The 21,370-nt window shown below is 41.9% G+C and overlaps 1 protein-coding gene across 4 annotated transcripts in view; it reads left to right on the top strand.

The window, feature by feature from the left end:
* Positions 1 to 915: 915 nt before the first annotated feature.
* Positions 916 to 21,370, top strand: part of LOC100538632 (putative threonine dehydratase) — a 29,560-nt gene continuing 9,105 nt past the window's right edge. Inside the window, exons 1-11 of one of the 4 annotated variants that reach the window (XM_010714129.3) lie at positions 916 to 1,325; positions 4,566 to 4,592; positions 7,194 to 7,536; positions 9,807 to 9,923; positions 10,688 to 10,929; positions 14,154 to 14,319; positions 15,604 to 15,700; positions 16,539 to 16,614; positions 17,461 to 17,586; positions 18,733 to 18,900; positions 19,208 to 19,265. In XM_010714129.3, coding sequence (XP_010712431.1) covers positions 1,108 to 1,325; positions 4,566 to 4,592; positions 7,194 to 7,536; positions 9,807 to 9,923; positions 10,688 to 10,929; positions 14,154 to 14,319; positions 15,604 to 15,700; positions 16,539 to 16,614; positions 17,461 to 17,586; positions 18,733 to 18,900; positions 19,208 to 19,265 — 1,638 coding nt within the window. In that variant the 5' untranslated portion in view covers positions 916 to 1,107. The remainder of the gene's footprint in view (positions 1,326 to 4,565; positions 4,593 to 7,193; positions 7,537 to 9,806; positions 9,924 to 10,687; positions 10,930 to 14,153; positions 14,320 to 15,603; positions 15,701 to 16,538; positions 16,615 to 17,460; positions 17,587 to 18,732; positions 18,901 to 19,207; positions 19,266 to 21,370) is intronic. The other 3 variants (XM_010714131.3, XM_010714130.3, XM_003207790.4) reach the window with 3 other exon arrangements.

Raw genomic sequence — 21,370 nt, 5'->3', positions numbered from 1 at the left:
GCAAAGGGCAAAAGCTTTGAAGATGAGAGACTCTGTGAATCTAGAGCTTTTTCTGTATTGCAGTCCAAAGAGTATGGACCTGTCTGCCATAGCTATGTAGGGAAGGCTCCATCAACATGGCTTCCTAGAGCTCCTAGAAGACTAGTAAATCATTTATAATGGCTCTTCCCTGTAAAGCAGTTCATTATACTTGTCAGAGTATTCTGTGGAGGGGGTTAGGTCACAGCTTGGGTTAGATTACAATATGCTAGCTCTTTATCTTAGACATTAAAGTTTTGTATGCTATAAGAAGAAAGCAGAGAGGGTACCGACAGACCCGAACACCTGAAAAACGATGCCTGGCCAGTCCCCAAGCAGCATGCGCACAAGGGGCTGTGTTCCAGAGGAGGAGAACTGCAGAAGGACTCCCATCCCCATCCCACTACACAGCCATCTCACGTTCGGAAATCCCTCACCACCTTTGGTAACATCCCCATAGGATAATGAAGAATAGATTTGTTGTCAAAAAGTCTTGACTCCAGATGATCTTTTCCTTTCTGTCCATCCGCATGAGCTGGCCCAAATGAAGACCCAAAGGAAGTGGCCAGTCTCCTCTTTCCTCAGTCACAAAAGCCTGTGTCCCCTGGTGCTGCCCTGAAGGGTCTCCGCACGTGACTCAAACACCATAAGAAGAAGCTGGGCCTTTCTTGCTACTTGTGTCGACCCTAATGCATGTTATTAAATCGTGGGCCCTGCAGTAAGCCCAGATCATGCTCTGCAGCTCAGCGGTAAGTAAGTAAAGCTTCAAGTGTCCTGCTAACAGAATGTCACCCAGCATAATCCAGGCCCTGACTCAAATTGACAAGGACAGGTTGGCCTCTGAAATAATCTCTTTAAATAGCAGCAACCGTCTCTCAAAGTCACTTCCCCTCCCCCATTCCCACCGGATTGCTGCTCCCAACAAGTCGCCCACTCTTCCCACCCAGGCAGTGCAGGGCTGGCAGTGCCCGCAGGCAAGTGTGTCCCTCCTGCTGTGCTTTGCACCCGGAATTACCATGAATTTTGCAGCACAGTTGATCTACTCCAGGGTGTTAAAAAACAGAACTCCCAGGGACCGCTACAGGGAAGATGAAGACTACGATCCTTTCTGGCAAAGGTTGGAGAGTATTGCTGTCTGACTTAGAACTAGAGCTCCTTTTTTCCTGCGGGGGCCTTGGTCAGCCCTTCGGGTCACCCAGGGCCAGACTTGTGGACATGACCTCCCCTGGACCCCTCCTGCCTCCTTACTCTGTCATAGTTGGAGTTTTGCTTCGCCTCGTTGTTTATTTAGTTGCTGTGCTGTATAGGTAATGATTTCTATTTTTCTTCCTTAAAAGAAAAAAAAAAGATGGTTGGTAATTTTCCAATGTCTCCCGGGGTACTGTGGCTGTGAGGTGCTCCTGGAGTCATCCACTGGAAGCAGTGGAGCTGTGAGTACTTGAAGCTGATGCTCAGATCTATCACTTCTCTGTGAGCATGTATTAGGAAAATCTTAGGCAGGCCTATTGATTGCCCAAAATTTACCTTGGGAACAGCTCATATAGCATTCTGCTGTGATAGACATTATGTGCCTACCTTTGTTCCGGTGCTTACAATCTGTTGTATTGCTGTGTTCAGACAAGGGGGGAATTTAGGAAGTGTCCAGAGCCACTACATGGCACTGACCATGGGGCTGCACCTCTGTGACACAGCCGTGTTGGCACAAACTCATTCTTAACCTTTTCCCTAGTTTTCTCCCCCCTGCTTTATTATCTAGACACTGCTAGCAAGATGTGATGTTCCCAGATTTTGGATAAAAAGGGGCAATGGAACAGCTGCCCAGAGAGGCTGTGGATGCCCCGTCCATCCCTGGAGATGTTCAAAAGGCCAGGTTGGATGGGGCCCTGGGCAGCCTGGGCTGGTATTAAATGGGGAGGTTGGGTGCCCTGCATGTGGCGGGGGGGTTGGAGATTCATGATCCTTGAGGTCCCTTCCAACCCTGGCCATTCTGTGATTTCTGTGATAATGTCCCACTTTCTACAAATTGTTGCGTAAGTTAGTAATGTTAAAAGCATATTTTTCCAATGAACGTAAGCCCCTATAGAACAGACAGTTTGAGAGAAAAGACACCAAAAGAGATGAGAAGTTCCCACTCTCACACAAGAAGAATGGCTTGCCCAAAGTCACACAGCACATCTGCAGTGAACTGAGAATCTTCAACCAGTCACTTAATCGCAGAACTGTTATTTTTCTCTCATTACGTTTATGTCATCCATTCTGTAGTACGGGTGAATTATAAAATGCGTTAATCACAAGAGAACATCTGAATTCAGAGTAGATTTAGCTTCAAGAGGAAGAGTCAACTTCTGCAAGAGTTTTAACTGTAAAGCTGCGTGCAGGGTTCCATGCTGACTATCTGACCTTCACAATTTGAGAGTTCTGTGCAAGGCGCTCAGAAGGGTCTGTACGAGGGACACTTGAGAGGTGTTGGAGCGGAGGTAACCAGGAAGGGTGACCTTCTGAGTTCCTCTAGCTTTCAGGTTACTTTTTCTCACGTTATCTTTTTTGCAGCTGGTACTTACTTGCTAGTGCCAGTAACAAGCAAAGACATTATAGTAATGAATACAGAAGAATGGGGATGAATTCATCAATGAATGCAGCCATTGCTGGGCTCCAGCTGCAGTTTCTTTGAATTGCAGAAACTGAAGGTACATTTTTTCAACAGTAATAACGAGGCCTGGTTATTCCTAGCATGAGTGTCAGCTTTCTTTGGACTCATTATAAAACCACATAATTTTGTCAAACTGCTGCACAGGGCAAGTGGAGTTATCAGTGCCTGCTGTGGGCTCAGTTTCAAGGCTTGGTTGTTTTGTACCTGTCTGTGGTGGATGGCCACATGTGCATACATCCTCTAGCATTTGTGTCATGCAGGCTAGGAGCTAAGCCATGATCTCCTCATCTTTAAGACACTCTAATAAGTAGCCCTACTATGAATTTCCTGCGGGAGTCTTATGTCTGAGTCTGTCTGTCTATGCCCCACTTTCTGTCATGAAAGGTGAGCTCCTTTTCACTGATTTTGTATTTCTGTTTAGGGAAGGATATTAGTGAGTTCTGCGTGATTTGGTAACCTTTGTATGACATCTGGCTATCTGAAGCAATTTTTTATTCTTCCATCTTTTCTCTTTCATCAAGACCAACTTGAGTAGGCTCCTGCAGGGGGGTTGAAACTAGCTCATCTTTGAGGTCCTTTTCAACCCAGGCTGTTCTATGTTTCTATGTTTCTGTGACTTAAGAACAGCTGCTATTGCAGCATTTGGTTGTGTTTGGGGAAAAACAAAAAACTCACAGACAAGCAAACAAATGTACTGGGAGTGTCAGATTTTGTAAAAGCAGGAGAGCTCACAGGGATTATATTGCCAAAATGAGTTGAGATGGAACAGGAAGGTTTAAGAGGAACTGAAGAAAGGGATGGCAATAAATCAGGAGTGTTTCAGAGGGGTGTGGAAGTCTGAGGCAGAGGAGAAAGAGGTGGGGGAGTGTGGAGTGTGAAGATGATGGTAATGTATAGATATGAACACAGGGGAAACCTGTTCCCCAAAATAGCATTAAAAAGAATGAAATAAAAAAGAAATCCATGTATAGTTACACATACATACATGCATGTCTGTCTGCATGTGCTGCTATGTTGGGTTGCAGACCTATCCCGATTCAGTGGGATGGTTTGATGTGGCACTCAGGCTTAGCACCAGCCACTTTGCACTGTGCTGCTGATCAGTCAGACTGACGTACTGGAGCTGGAAATTCTTCTCATGGCATAGAGCTTTAAGGATGCTAAAATACAACATGGAGCTTCTGTTGTGCTGTCAGCACCTCCTCACGGTGAGTCTGTATCGTGAATGCAGGTGGCAAAAACTGCTGTGGAAATCACTGAGTTTTCAGTGAGGATGTTCTTTTCTGCCTAAAAATGCACTGTCGTGACACATGTTGCTAAACATGCCAACGCTGCTGTAGGTGTGTCAGATATCAAAATGCTGACCACTGGGTCCAAGCAAGGGGCCATCTGGCTGTATATTCTCTGTAATGCTGACCATAATGATAGTCTGGAGACAAGAATAAGATGCTCAAAAATGGCACTTTCTCTCATTTTCTCTTGTGGAGTCTGCCAGACAAGTGTTTACGGTCTTCCTGGGCCACAGACAGCTTCTTGAACAATGTGTGTAACTGTCACGGTTAGACCAACCTCCATATATCTTCCAAACATTATTTTTATTGCTTTTAATAATTCATTGTTTTATGAATATTACTGTTTTTCCAAGCTTGTTTTTCCTAGTGCTGTGTGACTTGATGAGATAATATCAGCGTATTCAAGACAGCAGCCTAGAAACAGAGCTCCATTCTGGGTCGTTGTGTTTTATCATTGTAGGAGAACATTTCAGCACAGGCTGTCTTTGTATTGGCTTTGAGACTAAGCTATTTAAAGCTGTCTGCTGATAAATGTGATAATTCTTCCAGTCCCTTAATGATTTGTGGAATGTCTGCATATGGATCTTCTCTTTTATTTTTTGCAGTTATGCTGAGCAGCTGTTCCTGAAAAAGTAGGTTTATAAATTGTTGGCTTTTTTTCCGTGTTTACTTTTACTAATCACTTTAAAGGTAAAATGGCATGTTCTATAACCATGTCACAAAACTTTCCAGCTGAAATTTGCTTTATGCTGGAGATAAACAGACTTTCTCGTGAAAACTTTCCTAAACAAACTCCAAAAAAGGAAAAGCAATTCATTTGAAAGGAGCAATGTTTTCTAGCGCCAGGGTTTGTATTTACATTTGCTCTGCTTTCATCTGTTGGGCATGACCACTGGACAAGGAGCTGTGTTCTGGCTGTGCATGGGAAGGCATGGGTTGGTGTTTGCATGTCTCACTGCTGGCGCTGGCTGCTCTTGTGAAGGAAATGAATACTGAGTTGGCTTGTGCAAAGCTCGTGGGCTGTGTTGGAGGAGATAGATATATCTAACCCAACAGGGCTATTAGTTGCTTGTTTGTGATCAATTGTCGTAACTAAAACAGCTGCTTCCCTTGTAGGTTTGAAAGCACATGTGTTCACCCAGATGGGCTCAATGGGGGAAATGTCATTCACCAATGTAACTGAAAAATATAGACATAGAAGGAGAAAAAAATATTAATCAAAGAAAACAGTGTATAAAATAGGATGATGAAGTTCCTTTGTTAACGAGGCTGCTGACCTTTCAGAGGCAAACAGATGATTGTTTCCATATGATGTACTGAGATGTTAATGTTTCAGATGTGCTTTAAACTATCTCAAGTTTGAAAAGATTATACATTTTTAACATTTGACTTTTTTTAATGGTTATAAGATATTGTCTTCATTAGCGGCCTTGGCTCTGCTGCAAAATCCTCCTTTATTCTGCCAAATAAAAATAGGGAAATCTCAGAGTAGGGCCAGAAATTAGTGTTTGTTTTTTTTAATACTGACTGATAGGAAAACATTTGATGGCGCTAGAATGGGGGGATGTTACCCTGTAATGTGTACTTTCTAGCAGAACCCTGGTTTATCAATGGACTTTTGGCTTTTTAATAGACTTTTTGTAGTTCATTGCAGCAGGCACTGGGAGAAAGTGAGAGTGAGAATTTCTATTTCAAATTCCAGTCAGTAAAAAAAATCACCTAGAAAAAAATCATAATTTTTTGCTCAAGTTATATTTTATTTGTATTTCACTCTATGCTTCAACCCAGTATCATACCATTCATTGCTAATGGTTGCTAAACACTTTAGATAACATGATTAGAGAATTGTAGATAAGATAAATATGTTCTCTTCTTTTTGGAGTGGCAATCTGCTGTGTAGAAAAGGGTTTTACTTCTTTGGGGGTGTTGCGGATGGCAGAGATGAGCTCCTAGCAGAGGTGCGGTCCCTTACATCACAACAATTGTTATTTATGCAATAGTTCCATTTGGTTTCCAGATCTGGGGGCTGTGCCATGACAAGTTCACAATGAGCCAGTTTGATCTGATTCTCGTGTCTGCATTAAGCTCACTAACGTGCACGAGGCCTAACACTGCAACTCAAACATTCTTACTAAATGTTCCAACTCTTTAAACCCCAAACAAGAAGAAATGAGCAGCAAAGTGTAGAATAGATCTACTTGATATACTATTTAATTTGAAAACAGAATGTCTGCTCTTTGGATATATCAGCTTTAAGATATCTCTTGGGACAAGGTTGTAAATGTCAACATAAATTACAGTTGTATAAGTTATCTATTTGTATGTTTTAGAAAATAAGCATTGAGACATTTTGGAAAGAGAAGATTTAAGAATGACTGATGCCACTAGTATAGTACTTGAGTCAAATACTACAGAACCAGAATCACGGAAACGCCAAGGTTGGAAAAGACCTACAAGATCATCCAGTCCAACCATCCACTTATCAACAATAGTTCTCAATAAAAAGAACCCCTTTAAGCTGCTCATATTGTTATGTGTATTCTTCAATGGGACAACTGGAGGTGTAATAGGAAGCAGAGCTTCAGACATAGCTTATGGGACCACACAGAAAATGTACCATTAAATGTGGGGCAATTGCTCAAAAAGCAGCTGTTTCTAAATATGTTTAAAGTTCTTTTATGAACTTATCACAATGCACATTGCTGCTCTAGAATTAGGATAGCATTTGACCCACTCTGCTGATGAATGACTGCATAGCTTAAATTGAAATTACTTTGCAAAACTGGTAAATGTTTTTTGTCTATGGCCTATGGTATAACTCTGACATAACTTACCATGCTTATTTTTTAGAAAATAATCTCTTCCAAGAGATTCTTCTCCTTCTACTTTAGGTAGAGAAACTTACACTATCTGCACAGTTATATCCACAGGCCAGGTATGCTATTAGCTCTTTCCCAAAGACCAAGTATTTTCTGCCTGCCTAGACAGCGTGCATGATATTTTTCCTATTTAATTGGCTATGACACAATTTGTCTGCATGTCAAGTCACCTGTGCCTTTAGTGAAAACTGACTGGTCACAGTAGCTTTCAATCCATCTACAAGATAGTTAAGAGGATGTTAATAATTTCATCTTAAGCTTGCAAAGAGCAACTGAGATGTGCAATTGATTTAAGAGTAATTTAAATGCTAAATTCAAGCCTTTAATCATCTAAGCTTTCCTATTTGTTTCCAGGGATGACAGTAAAATAAAGAAACAAGATGCTCCAGCACTTCGTGATCTTCGCCTTTGTAAGGCTGGGCCAATAAGAAATGGACACATTGGGCAGAGGCCACCCCCAATCAACCCCGAAAGACTGAAAGATTTCGTTGAGGAGGATTACCTCAACGGGGATGTGAAGACGTGGGAAATGAAGATAGTCAGCCGTAATGAGGAGTTACTTGGGGATGCCCTTTCCCTCGTCCCTCAGTCAAGCAGCAGGACCAGCCTGTCCAGCCACAACAAACTGATACGATTTGAAGACATTAGTGCAGCAGCTTTCAAAATCCAGTCCGGTGTTCAGAAAACCCCTTGCATGGTAGGGGATTCTTATGGCTTTAAATTCTCTTAATAGCGCTTCTATTTTTTTAATAGAAGTTGGTCAGAAACGAATGAAGAGCGTTCGCTGTAGCAGATAGATTTGTGTGAGATGACTTGAGTTCATATTAGTTATTGTGAACTGTCAGTAACCATCTTCTACTTACCTGTTAGTGCTAACTGCAAAGGGTAATCCTTGAAGATTGCAGTAACCTGTAAACAAAGGATAAACCACATTAGGCACAGACTTAATGCAACGTGGTATTATGCTCCTGGTGAGAAACTCTTGCTACAGGGAGTCCCCATGTTAGTGTCAGGGTAAGGAGTCGTGTGAGAGGGTCTATTTTGGAACCAGCTCGCATCTGGGAAGGGTGAAGGATCAGATATTGCTTCCTGGCCTGGCAAGCCTGGGAGGGCTGGCTTTGTTCTGTGACCAGGTGGTTCTGCCATGTGCCTCTTCAACAAAACAAGGGCATTGAAAAACACACACATGGGAATGCTCTCATTGTAGATGCAGAAGCATTTGTTCAAGCGTAAGAGAGGGCAGTGACTTCAGCTATTGGATTCAAGACGTCTTTCTGCTGCTGGGAGCTCTTCAGGAAGGCGGCTGTAGGCACTGTTTGGCTGATCTCCTTTTTTTCCTGCTGTGGGAAAGGAGAGTCTTTGCTAAGTGGCAGCTGAGAGAGCATCCCCAAGTCACTCTGCAGGGATGTCTTCCTGGGCACACCACTGGCCTCACCAGCTGTCAGTTGTCTTTCTGTCCTGCATGGAAAAGGGAGCGTGATGTGTGAGCCCCTATCTGGGTCTGGCAGTTTGTGGGTGTAGGTCAGTTGGGTCTGCAGTGCACAGCACTGATGTTGCCTGATCCAGAGGCAACAGTAGGTTTTTTTTTGTTGTTTTTTGTTTGGCTCTGTTCCCAGAATAAGGGTAGTTTTGGCCACGTGCTCACTGCAGGACTCATTTGCACCCCCTGCTTGGATGGGTCCAACCAATAGCTCACAAGTACTGGGATCTGTACCTCAGTTCTAACTCCCAGGCCGCCTAATTGCTCCCTAAGCATGGCTCCTGCTCTACACACAGTGTGAGAAAAGGAGTGTGAACCATGGAGCCCATCTTCTGTCCCTGCAGAGGCATCTGTGTGATGTGGAGCTCCTCATACATTGACAGTTCTCCTACTCACAGGCAGTGAAGTTCTCTTGGGCCTATTCACAGTTGCTCTCAGGCAGCTCTGCCCCTTAACTTAAATTGCTTAAATAGAACTCCCGAGTGGGAGGTAAGAGCCGCTTTCAGAGCTCTCATCTGCATAAAGAAGCAAGTTTGACTAAAACTCACTCGATTAACTGAACAGACAAACACTGCATCCTGGTTCCTAAACTCCAAGCAGTACCATGAGCGAAGCATCCTCCCTCAGTCAGCAGTCTGCCTGAAGCTGAGACATAGCATGATGCGTGATCACGATAGATGTTACAGAGGTACTAAGTAAAGGGAAGCAAGGACTGAGAATTGAATTGGACATGGATTTGGGGCCTGACGTAGGAACTTTTGTGTTGGCTTTATGGATGCCAAGCAGAGGCTGTACTGTGCTGACTTGGTATCCTCAGACTTGGTATCCCTAGATAAGGGCAAGGTTACAAAAGGGAAAAGTTAGAGGGTGGGACAAGGAGTCTTAAAAGGTTACAGACTGGGTCGCTACCAGTGAGTATAGATGGACACCTCCATTGCTAGAATGGAGTTGTTGTATTTATGCCACATAAAAAAAGCAGAAAAAGATAACTTGAAGAGTTAAAATGTTGACTATCAACACTTAAAAAAAAGACATATCTGAAGTATACCACTTCTATGACTAATGTGAATTTTAAATGTAGGAGGCAGCAATTGCACTAAGTCACAGGATTCATCTTCTCAAATCCTTTCTCCTTACTGTAGAATCCACGATGCTCTAAAAACAGAACAAGTAGAACTGGTGAGGTATGCGAAGGTCCAGTAAAGCAGCATTTCATGTCCAGTGCTCTCCTGTTTTGTTTAAGCAGTCTCTTTAATTTAGGGTGTTTAGGTTAGGAACTGCAATCCTCTTAGTTTCCAAAGCGATTTCCTTCAGTTCAGCAGCCTGATTTTCACAGGGAGCAGCAAGCGGGAGCTCCTAGCACAGGATTTTGTAAATGTACTTTTTGGAGATCCTGCTCAGCATTCATATGCCTGCCTGAACGGGGCATGCAAGGTTTTTCTTAATTTTAGGTCCATCACCACAATAATCATGTTTCTGTTGTCCAGTACTCCAGGCTATCCAAGCTGTACGGAGTTGACATCTACCTAAAGAAAGAGTTCCTCCAGTACACGGGATCTGTGAAGGAGCGAGGTGTGCTTTATCTTCTGACATCACTGCCTCAGGTATAACAAAGTGTCAAGTATAAAAATAAATAGATTTGTTCTGTTTCACAGCAATCAAACACAATTAGACTTTACCTGTGGTGCTTCTTGACTTTTGAACCACTGTGTTAAACAACGTAGATAGGTCTGCAAATCACAGAATCACAGAATGGCCTGGGTTGAAAAGGACCACAATGACCATCTGGTTCCAACCCCCTGCTATGTGCAGGTCGCCAACCAGTAGCCCAGGCTGCCCAGAGCCACATCCAGCCTGGCCTTGAATGCCTGCAGGGATGGGGCATCCACAACCTCCTTGGGCAATCTGTTCCAGTGCCTCACTACCCTATGAGTGAAAAATACCTCAGTGTAACATGTCTTACTTATGCATGGCCAATCCACTGGTGAAGTGCTTAAAATGTTTTAAAGAATAATTGGCAAAGTGTAACCTTCTGTTTTCCTGTGATGTTTGGATGGGATTGCTTATATGTGTTCGTGTTCTGATACACTGAAACCACCAAATTTGAAGTGATGATGAAATCAAGTGACAATGGATGATGTGAAGGATCTCAACCCAGGAACAGGGACTGATCTTATGCTGTTTCAGTTCTGTGTCTTAAAATCACCTCAGATGTGTGTACTGTTTCATAATACCATAGGATTATTAGACAGCAGAGGAAAAGAGAGCTTCCTAATAGAAAAACGTCAGACCACTAGGCTGATCAAGAATTATATGAGACAAGTTTGTGACACTGCATAATGTGCATTAAACCTTTCTTTGTTTTTAGGATCAGCAAAGGAAGGGAGTGATTGTGGCTTCAGATGGGAACTTTTCCATGGCTGTTGCTTACCATGCCTCAGAGCTTCGTATCCCAGTGTTCGTCATCATGTCAACCAGCACTTCCCCTGCCAGAGTGAAAATGTGCCGTGAGTACGGTGCCATGGTTATATCCTATGGCACTACAGCTAAGGACTCCCAGATGCATGCAAGAAGGCTGGCACAGGAAAATGGTTATCTTTACCTGGAAGAGTAAGTTGGAAGTCAGATTGTTTAGAAAGACCATAGCACATTAGATAAAAACAAGTGGTTTGATTAGTTGTCAGTAACTTAACATTTGCTCGTATATCATCAGCCCTAGGGGAGGCTCCTATAATTGAGGTAGAGACAATTTTATTTTCTAAGGTGCAAACAGTAAATCTTTCTGTAACACTTTGGAATGGAAACCAAAATGAGGTGCCTTCCATTTTCCCAAGGTTAAGGAAACTTCCTGATCAGGAACTTCATGGGATGAATATATAGATAAATCTAGTCTGTGTGTATGTGCATGTGTGTGTGTGTGTGCGTGTTTATATTTATATTTATACAAAATTACAGGTGTATGTTAAATCTTTATGAAACATGTCAGTATGCACTGAGGCTCGCATCTGTTTTTGGTGTCTCTCTCAGGAGTAAGGTGGGTTAAAGTTAACCTTAAACACAAAAGGTTTGGAAGTGTAGGGTAGAGCAAGAGATTAATGCTGCAGAATATCTTGTGTGACTTGACAAATTTGTTTTTTCCTTGAAAGAAGCTCGTTAGGAGGCTACTTCACATATGTATTTAAAGTAGCTAAGGATGACTATAAGTTGAAGTAGTTAATTATAAAAAGGAGTTTGTGAGCTATTTGAGGTCATGGAATAAGCCAGGTCTAATAAAAATGCAATTAGAACAAGAGGTAGAATTATTTAGAACTGGTTCAGTGTCCCTTTTCTTCCTTTTCTCTTTGCAATCTCTTCTGCCTTTGCCTTCAGTTTTCTTTCTTCTAAGCTTTTTTGAAGTGAGATCACTGAAAGGGCAGAGGGGTGGATCACTATCACAATACAGCTCCCTCTGATGCACTGAGCTGCAGTCTCACACCCAGGCCATTGCTGCCTCTGTGTAGGCTGCAAGGCTTTATCCACCACTGTGAGTTCATACAGCTCCTGCTGCAGCGAGAGCCTGCTCCCTTGGGCTGTTAGCCCTACTGCCACAAACACAGTGATCATGAGTGATATTGCTCGGAAAGACGATTCCAGAATGAACAAGATGTAAAGAGTCCTTAATTCTTTCCTAACTGGTTCACTGGGGAAGCAGTATTAAAAACTGTACTCTGCAGCTGCACAGTGACCTCTGCTAGCAGCTGGAGGCCACAGGGCTGGTTGGTGTGCACCAGCTGTTGCCATGGGCTCAGCCCTTCTTCAGACTGAGACTTGCAAGGAAGGTACCCCAGACTCCACTGAATTTTAAAACCAGTCATGTTCTTTTTGAGAAACCACATCTTTCCATAAGCTTGTGATTTCCAAATTCCTGACAGATGTTTTTCAATCAGTGCATTCACTCCCAGCTGGCTTGCATCAGCTATTGCATTTGCACATAATAAATACTTGTTGTATTGTAATTTCATGTTTAATCTTCACCTCCTACCCAAATAATTATTTGTGTTATGTAAGGGCAATATTTTCTGGGCACATGAAGCTCCAGGGACAGTATGTGTAAATCATCTGGCATTGATGAGTTCTAAATGACATTATCATTGATAATGTCAAAACACTGATTTATTCTATTTCAAGTAGCCTTAGAAAGGAACTTCTGAAATGGAATTTTATTTTATTTTAATTCTAGTTTGCCTAGAATCCCCAGCAACACTATCCTTTGATACCTAAAATATCACAGTAATGATTTTCCACATACTAAAAGCATTCCCACACAATGCAAGCTGGCGGGTTTGTTTTCTTTATTTATTGCTCACTGAATATAGGAGAGAAAAAAAATGTAAGTAAGAAGTGAATACTGAAAACAACTGCAACCATCCAGGACCCTATCCTCCTCTAGGGTAGGCAGATGAGATCCAAGAGATGAAATGTATTTATTGATCAGGCTTGTTGCAATACTGCTGGGATAGAGAAAAGTGCCTCTGTGGATTCTTTGATCTCCTTAACCAGCAATTCCTTCTTTTCTTTCTGAAGTAGGCATTACATGCCTCTCTTAAGTCTCACCTGTGCACGTAATGTCCTGTAGTTGGGTGTGTCAGTACGTCCCATTTCTTGAGTGCAATTAAAATGCAGTGTTATGAAAATGAGCATGCAGCTGTTGAATTAGGAGAGGGAATTTTTCATCCAGTTGTAACTTCCTGTAAAATTCCAGGAAGGAAATGTGATGTTCCAAGATGGAATTTGGTCATGAAGTCTACGTAATTGCTGCTCAGGTAACACAGGATTTCCAGTTTCTATGGGTGCTCAGTCAGGACCTTATTATAAACATAATCCAAAGATTGCCAATAAATCACAGAGTGCCTTTGGGGACGATGTGAGAATGGTTGATTTGTGAGATATTAGGCTGCTACAATGAATTACGCACCTTCCTTCCTTAGGAGTCCCATTTTTTCTCATGTGATTCCTTATCCAAATACCAATCAGATCTCCTAGCTCCCTTCTGATTTGGGTAGTCTGCCTCTCTAAGGAGGGCAGCAGGTAGCTTTGGAGCCCTTCATCTGGAGAACAAGGGACCAGAGCCTGCTAACTGCCAAGTCAGAATTTCATTGTCAACCTGCAGCCTGGCAGCCCATTTTGATTATTGATACGTTACGTGTTTCAGATGGCAAAGGGCCAGATTTCTAGCTGTCACTCATAAATACATGTTTGAATATACAATCTTAAAAATAATCTGCTCTTCTTCATTGCCTTTCCTTCAATACGATACTGAAAGAGCAGGTTATCAATCACAGTGCAAATAAAATCACCCAAGGAAATGATGACAATAGAAAAATGACTTATCTCTTTACCAGCTCTGTAAATCCCTGCTATTGATAACAACAGAGAGATGGGCTCTTCAGCCTAAATGCTATTTGGAAGGCCTACCCAGGGCCAGACTGTGCTTCACATTCTCACTGATTGCTGTTTACTGCTTTAATTGTAGGACCCACTCCTATGTGATAACTAGCACCCCTATTAGGCCCAGATGCAGAGATTCAGGTGACTTGAAGCACTTGCTGACCTGGCTATACCTACAGCACTTGTGCCTGTTTTTCGTAGGGTTTTCCTTTGTCATAATTTTTTTTTTTTCCCCTCACATTTTGATTTTGCTCCTCCCTGTTTGTCAATGACGCAACATATTCACCTGGTAGAGAACATCACTCTTCACAAAGCATGTTACAACTACATCAACTCCTGGTTTCATTGTGCATTTATTAGTATGCTTTTCATACAGCCCTGCTGATCTGTGCCTTTCCTTCCCACAGGGAGGACAGTGCTGTGTACCTGTCAGGCCTGGGCACCATGGGGCTGGAGATGTACGAGCAGGTGCCCAAGCTGGACGCAGTCATTTTCCCTGCAGGAGGCCACTGTGGTTTGCTGGCGGGCTCGGCTGCTGCACTAAAACACCTCAACCCACGTATTTCTGTCATTGTAAGTTTGCTGTCACCTAGCAAGAGTTGCATTTTGATAGCTTTTGCCACAGATTTTTATTTCCAAAGGCACTGGAATATAGTGATCTGCTGGCATGGACTACCTGTGCTGGGGATGGGTACTCCCTGTGGCCATGGCCTTTCCTGCAAGATGGGCCTGAGTGCCTTGCAGCCACCTGCCTTCTGGCTGGATTTAAAGTATTTCAGAAGGTTCTTTCAAAGCACATGGAATCCAGTTCTGTGTTTTGGATTGATCTCTTACTGGAAAAGTTGGACCCTTAGGATACCACAGTTCAAAGTGCTCAAGAGGGATGTAAAGGAGAAAGTTTTTCACTTTTAGGAGGACATTTTTCACTCATAGGGTGGTAAGGCACTGGAACAGGTTGCCCAAGGAGGCTGTGGATGCCCCATCCCTGCAGGCATTCAAGGCCAGGCTGGATGTGGCTCTGGGCAGCCTGGGCTGCTGGTTGGCGACCCTGCATATAGTAGGGGGTTGGAAGCAGATGGCCACGGTGGTCCTTTTCAACCCAGGCCATTCTGTGATTCTAAAGATCCATAATGTAGCACTGCTGTCCTGATTATGATAGTGCTGTGGACTTAAGTCTAGGAAGTTCTGCTGCTAGTAATTTATGGATGTATTTGGTATTGAAGATTAATGGAATCTCCATTTGTGGAAGGTGACAGTAATTAATTTAATTACAAGGCTTATCAATATATTCTTTTCAAACATAGCTCTCCTGTTTCAAAAGTGATGAGGAATGAGATTAAAAGGTAGGATAAAAAAATTGAGGAGCTTTATACTAATCACGAAATGGATATTTCACAGCTGTGAAATAACATGTTCAATCAATATTTATTTTTCAGTCAACATTTTCTGTGAAGGATTTCTTAAAGTACCGAAACCAATTCCACGCCACACTCACCTTTACTTCTCAGTATCCATGCATCTTGTTGCCATACATGGCAACGAGATTGGTTTTCACATTATCATCATCAGCATCTTTTGTACTTACTGAAAAACGATACGCTTAGGAAGATGAAAAGCTTTTTGCATTTTGTACTCATTTTCAATTCACTCTGAAATTTCTATGGAAATTTGTTCTAAAAATGTTCCCCATCCCTTCTTAAATTTAAACTACATAGAAAAGTGAATGTACATTTAGAATATGAGTGAATTTCAAATTGCATTAGTGCTGATTCTAAGAAGAAATGTGGTGTAGATTTTTTTGAGCTGACTTCTGTCATAACTTGAACACTAAAAAATGCTCTTGTTTGCCTTCCCCAGGGGGTCGAATCTGAAAGCTTTCCTGTATTGCAGCAGTCCCTGAAGGCTGGCCACCCAGCTGAAGACCAGGCTTGCAACAACCATCACTTTTATGGAGGTGAGAAAACGCGTTCTTCTTTTGGATGTGAAATAAAGGCTATAATTGATTTCACCGACCTCATCGTGGTCTATTCCAACGGAATCAGTTTAAATATAATTAAATAAAACCTTTTCTGAAGAGTCAGAATTCAGTTCATGCTGTAAAAGCAGTTTCTGATGTACCTCTCTGAGGTGCAGTACTCTTTCTTTTTTGCAGTACCCGAAATGTTTGGGGAACACTTCACAAATATGAGGGTATTTATCTGACCGCTGTGCTCACACACAATGTCTGAGCCAGTGAAGACAATAGGGAAGCTCTTGTGTAAAAGACTAATTTATAAAAAAGCCAGAAAGATCTGGTGCTTAAATATTTAGACTAGCAAAGCTGCTTTCAGAATAACAGTGTTTATAAACAATTCAGTTGCTTCCATATAATTTGCATAAGAAACACTCAGGTCTTAAGCAAATTAAGCATATCCTGTTTACCTGATGTTCAAATCCCCCGAAGCTGTAGGTTAAATGGGGGTTTTATAAACAAATCACATAACTCGGGAAGTCCTGCCTGTCCTTGTGCTCCTTTGCTGGCTGTCCTAATGTGGCTGCAAACCCAGTGCTGCTCTGAGTGGTTCTTCTCTGATTGAGGACTCACTGTGCACTGAGGAGGTTTTCATAACAAGGTCCCAAGTGGCAAAATCTTCCTGGGGGATGTCTGTCAAATATAAATATCAAGCAACCTGAGATGGTAGAATAGCAATGTGCTGCGCTCATCAAGGAAATAAAACAATGTCTGGACTCTAAAATATGTTAAACTTTTCTAGAGCAGCCAGCTTCATATTTTTGTATTTTAAAATTTGCAGATGTGAGTGGACTTTGCTTTGGCAGCAACTCTTTGCAGCTGACTGGGAAGCTTGTGGATAAGGTTGTTGCTGTGAGGTAGGTAAAGAAAAAGAGTGAAATAAATAATATTATGGGAGCATTGCTGCATATGACAAATATGCTGTTGCTGACACTAGAAATAGTGAGCCTGATTTTATGGATCTGACCCCTTTGGCCAAAACTCTTAGCTTGTTGCTAATAATCTCTTGTGCTCTGGGTGTAGAACTTGTTCTTCATAGAATCAGAGAATGGCTTGGGTTGAAAAGGACCACAATGACCATCAGGTTCCAACCCCCTGCTATATGCAGGGTCACCAACCAGCAGACCAGGCTGCCCAGAGCCACATCCAGCCTGGCCTTGAATGCCTGCAGGGATGGGGCATCCACAGCCTCCTTGGGCAACCTGTTCCAGTGCATCACCACCCTCTGTGTGCAAACCCTCTGTGTTCTTGTTGCATTTTACACCAACTGAAAGCAGCCTTTGGCAGAAGTCTTCCCAATCTTTGCTGAGATGCCAAGTTTGAAGACTGCATTTACCTGCTGGGATATAGTTAGCATAATGGGTCTAGTAAAAAAAAAAAATATATATATATATATATCCTGTCCTTTAATAATTATTATTTCTATATTTATTTTGTGTTTATATTAATTGTATAAACAATATTTATTTATTTATTTATTTATTGTTAATAATAATAATAAAAATAATCATAGTTAATAATAAGACTCTCCATTCATTCCCAGCAACACAGCTTGCTAAAACACCACAGAAGCGAAATGATTATATTCTCAGCAGGGCTAAAGGAACCCCTTGATACATAAATGTACTGCCTTCATTTATTGGTTGCTATTTGTTTTATCTGTTTTGTTTTGTTTCATTTTAACACCACTTTTTGGCCCTCAGCGAGGAGGACGTCCTCATTTCAATGCTGAGATTGCTGGAGTACGAGCGAGCCACAGTTGATGCAGAAGGGGCCATTGGACTTGCAGCACTGGTTGCTGGGAAGCTGCCTGAGTTGAAGGGTAAAAGGTACAGCAGTTATTGCAAAGAGGGCTTCCTAGGGAGCTGTGAGGCTGAGTGCTGTCATGATGGGAAATGGAGGAGTGATCATTCCTGCCTTGAGCTGCCAATGCTCTCATCCAAGACATCTACTTCACGCTGAAGATAGCACTCGTGGGTCATAAGACTGTGCTGAACAAGACAGATGTCAGTCTGGACACCAGACAAATCACTTTCCTATATTCTCAAATGATGGTGAAAAAGGCAGTTGTGCACAGCCCCAGTTGGCTTGTCAACCAGTTGCCTTTTCTCATCCCACCTCTAGAAGTCAATGGTTTGCAGTGGGTCTTTGCCGTGAGAGTAAGCGAGCCAGGCTGTCATCTGCAGTCACTGGGTGACACCTGCCTTCCAGCCCCAGGAACTCCTGCCCAGACGGTCACTGGGATTACCCTTGTGCTCAGCATTAAATACAACTCCTTTCCTACATCTCGGCTTCAGCACTTAGGACTTAAGCAGCTTGAGCCCCAGCTCAGGGTATAGTCTGCAGTGTATTTAAATGTACGTGCACTCAAGACAAGATAAAATTTCCATTGCACAGCATGGTATGTTGAAATACCACTGAGGCAGTTTCCCAGAAAAGGCTGACAGGGTCTGACAACAAAGTTCAATTCAGCACAGCTGAAATAAGAGGGAAAGTGCACAGGACTGGCTCTGCAGGTTATCAGGGACTGAACATGTGGCTCTTCACTTGCCCTTCAAACATTTCTGTATTCATTATTTTGCAAGTTCGAGATGAATTTAATTAATGCGTACAGAAAGCATAGACCATGCATGACATCTAACTGTTAAGAATCTGAGGCCCCCTTTGCAAGTGAAAGCACTGTTGCAGTTTATAAATTTGAAATAGATCTAAAATTGTTCATCTAATTACTGCTAACAAAAATAAATCAACAATGACAATGTGAAACAAAAGTGGTTTCAGACAGTAGAGCTCCAAAAGGTCCTGTACCCTGTGCACAGATGACACAGAGGGCTGAGCCCCTCTGAAGTGCAATATATGTTTATGAAAGAGTGGTCCCTGCAGATGCACAGCTGACATGGAATTCACTATCTGTGATTTATGACTCATTTGCAGAGAAAAGCTAATGGAGAATCCTATTTTCTCTCCTCTTTCAGAGTGGCCATTGCTATATGCAGTGGAAATGTGGACTTACATTTGCTACAGCAATGCATTGCTCGTGCCCTGACCCTTGAGAGCAGAGTGTGCAGATTTTCCCTGGTGATTTCTGACTGCCCAGCAGACATTTCAAAGCTACTGGAAGTTTTGGCTCGGGAGGAAGCAAGGTAAATCAGACTGATAAAAGTGAAATGGAGCACAAAGGTGATTAAAAACTTGGTCATGTTTCTAAATGTCCTCTGGAGGCAAGAGTATAGGTTACTAATTAATCCGTGTTTTCTGTCTTACATTTCAGAAAAAGTATTTTTTCTTCACTTCTATTCCTATGTAAAATAACCTCTGGAGCATGGAATAAACGCCTAACACAGAAAGCTGCAAAGATAGTTGCTGTCCAAACACAAAAATAATTTTATAATAACAAAAGCTCGCTGTAATCTGTAATTTATCACTTATTTTATCCCTTATTTCATCTAGAGTTCTGGATATCAGACAAGAACGCACATTTGTGACATCTGAGCTCTTCAGTGTTGAGGTAAGATGACCAGGCCCTCTCACAGTGCTGACATCCCCTTGCTTACGCTGGTATCTAGATACCAGAGAAGTCCAATAGAGTGTGCACAGTGACTTTCAGAGCAGTGTAATTGATAATTTCACCTGCGTTATACAGCATCTTGCCTCACCAAACGCTCAGCACACACACGCATACTACCAGACCTGTTTTACCTGCTATTGCAACACAGCCAGTGAAATACTCAAACCAAACCCTCATTACTTAAATAGTTTTGTGCCGGAAGTGATGAGCAAGCTGCAGCACACATCTAGAACAGGAAGAGCCAGCTGTGTAGTCTGGCTGTAATTACCAAAGATCAGCTTGCCATGCAGCAACGTGGAGAGCACCCTTACTCTTAAGGAATCCACGTTTTTAACCAGGGCATCAGTTTTGTACCTTAACCTCAAAGAGCACAGAACGAAGTATTTGCTGAGTATTTGGTATGATAATGGGGAGGAGGTGTTATCAATTAATGTCATCCCTTAAAAGGATTGTTCACATCATGACATATCTCTTATTTCAACTGGTTTAGCAAATCAACCAAAGGTGTGGTTCCACTGGTTTCATGCTGCCAACTAAGGCTAATCTGACTTAGTTTGTGAAATCATGGGTGGAAGTTTGGAAACTTTGCTAAACTGGCTCATAATGGAATTCAATAATGCTATTTGGTAAGAAAATTCTTCCAATTTCACTTTTAAGTCTAAAATAATCAAATTTCCCAGCTAGAGGAAGGACGTGATGAGTTCTGTGTTGGGTATGAATTCATCTGAGTGTCAAAACCTGCTCAGTATTTTCACCTATGGATGTAAAGAATAAACTGAATAAACAAGATCCACTTACAGATATAAGGAGTAGGTTGACAAAGGAATATAGAAAAAGAAAGAATAGATGATTATAGTGAAGGACTGCAATGAAGCTATTACCAGTTTTCTGAGGTGTCTGAGGCTAAATCTGCATTATTTTGTGTTGTGCCACTAAGATAGGCCAGCTCCCTGGTTTGTGTCATGTGACGTTGCATGGGGTAGAAAAATCCCTCTGACTCCTTTCTGCTTTTATCAGAATCTGCAGTAAATACAGTCTGTGAATGAGAAAAGTGTTTGCAGTATTTTTGTCTGCATTTCAAACATGGTGTGTTTTCACTGACTTTCCACTTCAAGCGTCTGACGGTGCTGTTCTGCAAGAAGGTTAGAGGGAGGAACTTGTGTCCCTGAGTAATTTAATTGGATTTTGGATTTGCGTGATGGCTTTTAACCAGTCTGGGGGAGGCTATTGGGTAATGAGATATGAAGTACGAAGTAGTCATCCAGATATATAGAGCTCCGTGGCTGTGCAGGTTGTCCTGTCTGGTGGGACCTAGTGAATGGCAGAGTTTTTATTTGAAAACTCAAACAAGGGTGATTGGGAAAGGTAGAATATTTAACCTACCTTTAACCATTTAAATGAATTTGTTCTAAGCTGGAATAGAAGAATGCACGTATTTTCATAGTAAAGCTAACTCACGTAGGGGAAGTTTTGCTTGTTTCTTTTATTGCCTGTAAGAACCAAAGCCCTATAGTAGCAATGCTTTTTGAGCACTGGCTTCTAAAGTAGACCCACACAGAATTTTGAATCATTTTGGTTAGCATAAATAAAAAAAATCAAAAAACAAAAACAACAAAAAACATTAAGCGTGCATTTAAATGCCTTTAAATTAAATCTGGATCAGAAACTAAAATCATTGTGTGTTGGATTAGTGCTATTAATAAGAAAGGCTTAATAGTTACATCTGCTCTACCTTTAATACACACTTTCAACTGTGGATATAGATTGTTTTTGACAGAGCAGTGCAGAAGTGTAGTGGCTTATGTGAAACACTAAATCAATCCTGTCCAGATTGTCATCTCTGTGTGTAATCATCCTTACAGGTTTATCCCTTCATTTCCTAAAGGAAGGAAACTTGGCTTCTAAGTCAGAGATATTTCTGGAAAAATGCCTTGATGGTGGGTGTTTATTCACCTCTTGTGGGCTGTGGGAGGATCCGTGCTTGAAGTAGACCTTGAAGCATGACCTTCTAAAAGGAAGCTTTGTGTTCAAACTACTTTTTTTTT

The sequence above is a fragment of the Meleagris gallopavo genome, chromosome 8, assembly GCF_000146605.3.
Source record: "Meleagris gallopavo isolate NT-WF06-2002-E0010 breed Aviagen turkey brand Nicholas breeding stock chromosome 8, Turkey_5.1, whole genome shotgun sequence".
NCBI lineage: Eukaryota > Metazoa > Chordata > Aves > Galliformes > Phasianidae > Meleagris > Meleagris gallopavo.
The sequence above is the reverse complement of the archived record's forward strand: the minus strand, read 5'-3'. Positions and strand labels throughout refer to the sequence as shown.